Source organism: Carex rostrata, chromosome 2, assembly GCF_964058835.1.
Source record: "Carex rostrata chromosome 2, lpCarRost1.2, whole genome shotgun sequence".
Taxonomy (NCBI): Eukaryota; Viridiplantae; Streptophyta; class Magnoliopsida; order Poales; family Cyperaceae; genus Carex; species Carex rostrata.
In genome coordinates, this window is record NC_135919.1 from 9,162,639 (window position 1) to 9,171,690 (window position 9,052).

At 35.2% G+C, this 9,052-nt stretch overlaps 1 protein-coding gene and 1 non-coding gene across 3 annotated transcripts; one reads left to right on the forward strand and one right to left on the reverse strand.

Moving 5' to 3' along the window:
• Nucleotides 1-3,201: 3,201 nt before the first annotated feature.
• Nucleotides 3,202-3,285, reverse strand: LOC144550720 (small nucleolar RNA R16). The gene has a single exon (XR_013510562.1). It is a non-coding gene; the product is annotated as a small nucleolar RNA R16 (small nucleolar RNA).
• An 811-nt stretch (nucleotides 3,286-4,096) lies between these two features.
• On the forward strand, nucleotides 4,097-8,487 carry LOC144573176 (NADPH-dependent aldo-keto reductase, chloroplastic-like). Of its 2 annotated transcripts, XM_078322895.1 has the most exons (7): nucleotides 4,100-4,312; nucleotides 6,158-6,208; nucleotides 6,292-6,368; nucleotides 6,480-6,567; nucleotides 7,179-7,451; nucleotides 7,894-8,145; nucleotides 8,280-8,487. In XM_078322895.1, the coding sequence occupies exons 1-7, from the start codon at nucleotides 4,202-4,204 to the stop codon at nucleotides 8,361-8,363; spliced, it is 936 nt and encodes a 311-aa protein (XP_078179021.1). In that variant the 5' UTR covers nucleotides 4,100-4,201; the 3' UTR covers nucleotides 8,364-8,487. The 2 variants fall into 2 exon arrangements, with proteins under 2 accessions (XP_078179013.1, XP_078179021.1); XM_078322887.1 differs by having other exon boundaries at nucleotides 4,097-4,312; nucleotides 6,292-6,567.
• Nucleotides 8,488-9,052: the final 565 nt, after the last annotated feature.

Genomic DNA, 9,052 nt, shown 5'->3' on the forward strand with positions numbered 1-9,052 from the left:
TCAGAAAGTGCATGGTATTGTTTTTTCCATAGTTTCACTCGAGAACTAATGTGAGGAGTAGCTTTTACTTGACAATTTGGATTCTTGTCATGCATCCATCGCTCGAGTTGTTGTAGGAAGCCACTTCGAAATGTCCCATTGTCAGCTCTCCAATTTCCTGATTGTGCAAGTTGAAGCAAGCACTCTATCAAGTTCTCATCTTCCTGCCTATCCCACTGGTGTTTAGTATTGTTGTTATTCTGGCCGGTTGATTGTCTATCCATGTCTATGCAGGAAAAAGAGTCTAATTTTTTTATGAGGAAAGTAATATCGATGTTTAGTGAACTGTTGTTAGAGAAAACAACAATTGGTTTAAATAATGCACATTACGTCATTTTAATTTTAGAATACAATAACTATACTCAATAATTTTCAATGCTTAATCTGCAGCAATTGTATTTAGAAAAAAAATACAATCCAACTTAATTAATGCATATTACGTCATTTAATTTAGAATGTAATAACTATGCTCAGTAATTTTTTATGCGTAGCAGTAGTTGTATTTAGAAAAAAATACAAGCTAACTTAATTAATGAATATATATTACGTTATTTAATTTAGACAGCAATGGTAATAGCTATGCTGAGTTATTTTCGATACTTAGCAATACTTGTATTTAGAAAAAAAAATACAAGCTCTTCAATAAATTATGTATATTAACTTATTTTAATTTAGAGGTTATGTTAAATTTAGAAGATTATGTATAACAAGTTTATAAATGTGCCTACATACACGGTCCAAAATTTAGACCATATTAGTAAATCATCACCACATAATAACGACAAAATATACTACAAAAGCATAGAATAACAAGAATCATGTTAATACATAAACCATATACTTCGTACCCATTAAATTTTTTTAAATGACATAAAAAGGAAAATGACTATATAATACAACTAATAACATATCAACTCAGTGATTATTTCTTGAGCTTCTCCACGTGGTAAACATTTCATGAGCTAATGTGTCCCTCCAATTCATCCATTCATCTGTTGATTCAATATGTGTAATTCGCTCACTATCTAGCTCCTCTAACAGTAGGTTGGCCTCTTGCATTCCGACATCCAAAGGATCAATAGGCATTTCCCTTCGAATATGATTGTGAATGAGCGCACAAGCTGCAATTATTCGACATTGAATCTTTACTGGATAAAATGATTTTCCCCTAAGAATTGCCCATCTCCCTTTAAGAAGACCAAAACATCGTTCTATGACATTGCGTGCCGAAGAATGTTTGTAGTTATAAAACTCCTGTGTTGTTTGTGGTAATCTGCCATCATTCCAATCACTTAAATTATATCTTTGACCTTTGTAAGGTGTAAGAAAACCCTCTCCATTTGGATAACCGGCATCACAAAGATAGTAGTAACCTGTAGTTAGAAAAATACAATCTTTTGAATTGGAGACATGAAAACAGCTCCAGATTTACCTTTTGTCAGTAAACTGACTGCACAAGTGGTTCTGGATTGATTTTGATCAAACATCTTCATGAGCATATAGTAGACACACATACAAGAACTCTAAAAAAAGAATTTCTCAAAAATGATTTTTTTACAAGTTTTTATGGCCTATTGAATTTCATATTTCAGAAATGAAGTGCACTCTCAAAACAGTGCACTACCCCCACACTGTAATGCATGCTAAAATATCATAATTTGGGTTTTTGTTCCTAAATGCTCATGATGATGTCTTCTATCTGTCTGGAAGAGGAATTGGCTTAATTTTGAGTTTTGGTCAAGTTTTGGTTTCAGTTTCTAACAGAGGGTTGTTCTATAGAGTTCTGGTACCAGTAATGCATGCATTGGTATTGTGTTAACCTAATGACTGGGACAAGGCTTTCACTATGTTTGAACATTACTTTAAAAGATAATTTGACATAGATATGCATTAACTTGTGTACTGACTTAGTGAATTGATATACTTATTATGCATATGAAAAATAATGCAAGATTAAAAGAAACATCTTGTTTTATTTAGTTTATGAAAATGTATGAACTGTCTCTGTCAGTGATTATGACAAGGTTTTTTACAAAGAGGTCCCTGTCTTTATTATTATTCTTATTTTAGCTTAATAAAACAGTAGATATGTATCATTTTTATTGAGAATCATCAAGTGCTAATAATGAACTGATTTCACATGTATCATTGCACTTTCTAAAAAACTGGTCACTTAATCATCTTAGACAAATCTCTATTTTTTTAGATACAGTAATGAGCTATATAATATATGATAAATACTAATTAATATGCTTACCACGAGGGACGTGTAATCCATTTCTCCTAGCAATTGCATCACATGGTACTCTTCAATCAGCAGCAGATCCTTCCCATCCAGGTAGAATATACATGAACTGCATATCTGGAGAAAAAACTCCTAAAACATTTGTAGCAACCTCCTTTTTCCTGGTACGGTATCTGGCTTTGTCAATGTCATATACATTCACTTGAATATATGTACCATCTAATGCGCCAAGACAGTTCTGTTAAATAGAGAGAATAGTTATATTTGATTTTATTTACCATGTACATGTTTTATATGATTGGTGAATTGTCGAAGTACCTTAAACCATTTCCATCTTTCATAAGTTGAATCTTCTGGTATTGGTGTTGGCTTCTTAAGCAGAATATTATGGCATCTAATAACGGCAGTAAGCACATTACGGAATTGCCTGGTTATTGATTTTCCGGATCTCACAAATTGTCTCTTTATTACCTTGTTTTTCTCATCATGCGCCAAAATATTCAAAAATATTGCTACTGCCTCTTCAACTGATACACTTCCATCACATGTCAACCTCCCCACACTTGACAACAAGCCACACAGGCTATAAAAAGCTCTTCGATTCATGCGTGTATTTTCAACACAAACCAAATCACTATCAAATATCATTCTGTGAAGAGTTATAGATCTAATAGAGTGTCTCTCCAAAGCTTTACGACCACCCCACAAGGTCTGACGACTCATCAACAGCAACCATAACAAGATAGTTTTAAACGTTAGATAATAAAGCATCTCAAAGTATGAAGCTGTAATGGAAATTGTAACAGGAATTGCGTAGAGATTGGTTGGTTCATCCATTATTTCAGTGCAGGCAGAATTTATCTAAATAATCAAAATTCACAAAAGATGATTAGATAAGAAGCAAGTACATGATATCATAAGGCATAAGTAAATAAGCGAATGATTTCGTCAACATGGTTTAAATTCTGTGTATAGCATAAGAAATCCACATCACTGCCTTTCTCAAAATAAGTTCAGAGATTCACATCACTGTAATTTGTTAATGGACTACACAGGTATCTAAAGAAGGTAGTCCGCTTCTATTTGCTTATTACCTGACGACTTCAAGCAATTGGAATTAATAAAGCAATTTTCCAAACTGACTGGCTGTGTTTTTCAGAGAAAAAACGCTAGATGAACTAATTTACTCAGTTTGGAATAAAGCATAATGAACTAATTCAAGCAATTGGAATAAAGCATCGGAATTTGGGTTCCGATCAGTTGAATGGTATTCTGGATCAGTTGAACTTGGGTTCCGATTAGTTGAATGGTATTCTGGATCAGTTGAATTTGGGTTCCGATCAATTGGAATAAAGCATCGGAATAAAGCAGTTGAATCGGTGTTCTAATTTTTTTCACTTTCTGAACTAATAAGAAAAACCTAGTGCGGAGAGATAGATAGAGAGAGAACCTGTAATCGGAGACGGAGGTCAAAGGGAGAAGTCGAATCGTATAAACGGAGGCCGAGGAGACAAGTCGGAGTCGGAGAAAGTTTTCTCTCGCGAAAATTATCGGAAAAGAAAAGAAAACAGTTTTAACCAAATAAAATAAAAAGCGTGCTCGCGCGACGAGCCATCTTGTCAGCTCAAGAGCTAACTCGGTCCGAATTGTCACAAGTTCAAACTTAGGTTTTAACTTATATGCCTTGAATTCAGCTCGCTCGAATGTAGTATTAATAAGCTGAGCTAAGAGGACCTCGCTGCCACTCCTAGCTGCCACTAAAAATAGGGACTTAAACATCCATATACATTCAACGAAAGCGCCATTGCCTTTTCACATCGACTTCTCCACAACATTTCTCTCGCTCTCTCTAAATTGGTCCCATAGCAATTATTTTATTCCCAGTTCCTCTTTTGCTCCGCACTTGTCGACCTAAGAATGGCTTCTCATTTCGTACTGAACACCGGCGCTAAGATCCCGTCCGTTGGCCTTGGCACGTGGCAAGCACCACCCAATGTCGTCGCAGAGGCTGTTTTATCTGCTGTGAAGGTTTCTTAGTCTTTTACTCTCTTTAGTTAATCCGTAAAAATTTCGTTATTTACTTTTTAATTTTTGGTTGTCCTCTCTTCTCTGCTCGGCACAGCTAATCAATTCCATGACTTTGTGGCACCATTTTTATAATCCTTACAAATTGACGTCTGTCAGCGAATTTTATATACGGCAAAGGTCTACCTTTTAGTTTGTTATGGACTATTTTTTTTTTACTAAGCAGAAATTCCTTGTCTTTCTATTTTAATATTATTATATTTTCTTCTTCTTCTGGGGGCATTGACTGTGGCGAAACCAAGAATTTTGTCAGGGTTAGACGAACATATATAGTTGCAAAAAAAAATTCAACATAACAAAAAGAAATTCCTTGAATTTAGGTCCCTTCTTGTAGTATGTGTCCATTCTCTAATTGACAAATTTAAAGCAAGAAAATCACAAATCAGAACACTATCTAAATTACAAATCAAAAATCACAAATTGATACATATTCTAGGTTACAGATTACCAAATTAGAAGAACCTCCTTATGATTCTTAATTACTAATTTTATCTTCCAAAATGACTTGTGATTATATGGTCATTCCAAGCTAAACAAAAAAGAATAGGAAAACAACAATTTAACCATTAATTCTGTTTTATTGTTTCCAACCAACCAATTCCTTGAATTTCTTAGTCACTGCCAGAACATATCTGATCAAGCTTGTAGTATCGAAGTCTATCTGTTAAAGCTTTTAATTAGTTGGCCATCCAGTATCACTTTAGCATTCTCCATACTAGCACCTCAAACTTTTGAAGAATTGTGAGATGCTGATGCACGACAGAAACAACTAACGAAGAAGGTGAGACATCAAAAATTGTGTTCTCTCCTTTGTAGTATGGCAACAACTCAAAGTACCTGTATTAATAAAACAAATAACAATAATCAACGAAAGAGATTTGGATGAATTGTGTTCTCAAAGTACCAAATTGTGTTCTCTCCTTATTTTTTGTTTGGTTAATTAAAATTTAGAAGGCTAATGAAAATTTCAGCAGCTGTAGGTTTGTGACAAAGAAATTTGGATGAAAATTATATAAGTAAGATATAAGGTTGGACATTTGTGTTATTTTCTTTGAAAATATTTGCAATATTTTTTTTTCATCCGTTACATCTCAAATTGAGAGGGAAATCAATTATATTGATTACAATGATGCAAAGTTAAACCTTTCCCCTTGTGTACCCTTCACCTCCAACATAATTTTGTCAACCAAGCAACATCTGATGGAAATTTTTTCTGTAAATAATTATTGTAATTATGTGTTCGGTTTGTCGGTGCCATTTTCCTTACCACATGCTATTTATTTTTCTTCCTTTAATAAAGGGCCCTTTTACTGGCTGTGGAGCCATGGGCTGTCACTAACTTTGGTTAATAAGGGCTCAAATTTTGAGTTTAGATCCGGACTGTCGGAACTGTTTTGACACGATTATTAAAGCAGCCCCGTACATTGTTCTTGACCGGATCGATCAGAATTTGAGTTACTTCTCTGATGCGGACTCGGGGCTTATAAAGCACAGAGGATTTGGATTATAGAACTTGTACGATCTGCCAGATGTATTAAAAATTCAAACTTTATCAGAAAAGGTCGGCTATGTTACTTGCATCTTTCACAGGCAGCCTATCTTTCATCAACTTCCATCCTTTTCTGAGCCCACAAATAATGAGGTCTCTTTAACAGGATCTAAAATCAACATTGTATGAGAACTCTACTGCAACTAATTGATGCTTGAACTTTCCAGTTTGGCAGAGGTTATTTTGATATAAAATAATTATAGATCAGCTAGTTATTTATATTTTTTGTCTTAATGCAGGTTGGTTACCGTCATATTGACTGTGCTAGTATATACCGAAATGAGGAGGAGGTATTTACACTGTCCAATTAGAATTTTTCAATGCCTTTTCTTTTCTACAAATAGACCTAATTCTAATTCACGAAATTTTATAGATAGGGGGTTCTCTTCAGAAGCTGTTTCACGATGGTGTAGTAAAGCGTGAAGATCTCTTCATAACCTCCAAACTATGGTTGACTTGTTATTTCTTTTCCTGTCACACTAAATGTAAAGCTAATTTTATTCGGATAGGTCAAAAATCCCTTGGCATTGTTTTGCTTAAATACTGGTATAAAATGTGCAGGTGTGATAGCACTGCACCGGAAGATGTGCCACAGGCGTTGGATAAAACCCTGAGAGATTTAAGGCTTGATTATGTTGACCTATATCTCGTAAGCTTCTGAAATCTAATATTTCTCAAAAAAAAAAAAAAAATGAAAAAAAGACAGAGAAAGAACCCTATACTTGTTGTTTTATGGTTGCTGTTTATTTATTGTATCCGCAAAACTTGTTAGATACTTTTTTAATTACTTGTGAGTTATAACGGGCTAAATATAGTATAGCTGAGCATATGTCCTGGTAAAAATCAGTTTTTTGCTTTATATATACGTCTCATGGAAGTCAACTCAAAACTACTAATTAGTCTAACTGATAACGCAAGCTCCAACCAATTACAGAAAATAACTCAGCAGAAATAAGTAAATGATCACATAGATAAAACATGGATGGGCAGAGCATATAATTTGCTGTTCAATGCTACAGCTGTAAAACATATTAAATGCTGTCAACCTATGGCAGCACACATGAAAATCAAGGATTTGCATTTGCTTTGTATCATAACATACCAATTATTAATTAATTACATTTAAATTCCAGAGATGCCTTGATCTGAATTAATATAGTAACAGTGATGCTTTTTGAATCTGAAATGTAGCCATTAATTGTTCTTTTAATCCATTTGATTGAATTCTTTATCTGACCATGACAATTTTCATTAATGAAGATCCACTGGCCATTTCGGGTCAAGAAGGGCAGCAGCATAAGCCCTGAAAACTTTGTCAACCCAGATATACCTGCCACATGGAAGGCCATGGAGAAGCTGTATGATTCTGGCAAAGCACGTGCAGTTGGTGTGAGTAACTTCTCTTCCAAGAAACTGGAGGATTTGCTAACTGTGGCACGGGTCCCGCCAGCTGTCATCCAGGTTGAGTGCCACCCTTCCTGGCAACAGGAGAAGCTACATGCTCTGTGCCAGTCCAAGGGTGTTCATCTCACTGTAAGTCTTCCCGTGTCCATTATGTTGGATTTCATCTATGATCATACTATGAAACCCCAGTCAGGAACAATATCTCATATCAAAATTTGTAACACTCCTACCTTTTGTTTTAATATATCCTTGAGAAATGCTATCTAAAAGGGTGTGTGTATTATAGCAAAATTGTTTACTTGACACTGGATTTTCCACCATTGCCTTATTGTGAATAATGGCCCATTTGTTTGTCACTTATTTCCATTCATGCAAATTCTGAGGCATTGTATTAGTTGTAAAAGTCATATAATAAATGTCTAATCAGAAAATTTTCAAGTATAAAATACTATTAGTACTCTCAGTTGTACTAGCTTAATTTTGTTACTTCATGAAATGATATACTTGAATTGGGTTCTAAATTTGTTCATTTGATGGTGCTTATTTCTCAATGCTCCTGGTGTTTGACCAGGCATACTCCCCACTTGGTTCTCCTGGGACAACATGGATGAAAAACAATAATATTCTTGAGCACCCAATAATTGCCTCAGTTGCTGAGAAATTAGGAAAAACACCGGCACAAGTTGCTCTGCGTTGGGGTATCCAATCAGGCCATAGCGTACTCCCGAAAAGCACAAACGAAGCAAGGATCAAGCAGAATTTGGACCTCTTCGGTTGGTCTATTCCCGATGACCACTTTGCAGAATTCTCCAAAATTGAGCAGGCAAGTCAATACTGATGATGAGTTTTCTCAAATCAGATTTATTATGCTTTGATTTTGAGAAAAAAATATTACAAGAAATCTTGTTTTTAATGAAAAATAAACGGTACTTTTTTTTGTCGTGTTTTGATATGCAGGCTAGGTTACTTAGGGCAGAGTTCTTGGTTGGTCCACAGAGTATCTACAAGACCATTGAGGAGTTCTGGGATGGCGAAATATAAGGAGCTCTTTCTCCTATCTAATGTCTATTTAAGCTCTTGGTTTTCAATAATAAAACAACGAATTTATGAGTATCCATTGGAAAAAATATTGCAATATTAAATGTAATTTCACTTTGGTTTTGTATCTGCCCGCCTTTTGTTTTCTTTTGCTGTTAAAATTCCATGATATAAGATGCATTTCAGTGAAATTTTTGTGGTTACTGGTTTGTACTATAAAAATGAAGTTTTGCTTCCTAGATGCTGGTGAATACATACCGTGAGATCACATGAGTTCCGTCAATTATTTGGAACCAAATTGGTCAAATTGATGGACTGGTTTGAAAGCACATGGGTTGAGCAATCAAATGAGTGGTGAAAGTGCATAATGAAAACATCCAACATCCCTGCCTCGTTTTGTTCTATTCCCTGTAAAGACCCAATAAGAAAACCTGATGGGATTTGTTGGTTTGGTACGTGTACCAGTTTTGGTATCACATTGTTCAGGGCCTCCACAGTATGCATGTCCCCTTCTCGCCAAATTCGAAAGTTGGTGATCAGACGTGCAGAGACTCTCTTCTGGCATCTGTAAGCGTGCCTCTCTGCCTGTTCTCTGCAATGCTGATTTGAGCATTGCACCACCGGTAGACTAGTGCCTTCATGTACGTCCTGACAGTCTGAGAAAATCTGAAAAGCATTGATGTGATAGTGTG

What these genes read in the sequence shown, in the direction of transcription:
- LOC144573176 (XM_078322887.1), top strand. Translation starts at nt 4,202, where the DNA reads ATGGCTTCTCATTTCGTACTGAACACCGGCGCTAAGATCCCGTCCGTT. An exon ending in ATTATGTTGACCTATATCTC is followed by an intron (nt 6,568 to 7,178) that starts GTAAGCTTCTGA and finishes TCATTAATGAAG; the next exon opens with ATCCACTGGCCATTTCGGGT. An exon ending in AATTCTCCAAAATTGAGCAG is followed by an intron (nt 8,146 to 8,279) that starts GCAAGTCAATAC and finishes TTTGATATGCAG; the next exon opens with GCTAGGTTACTTAGGGCAGA.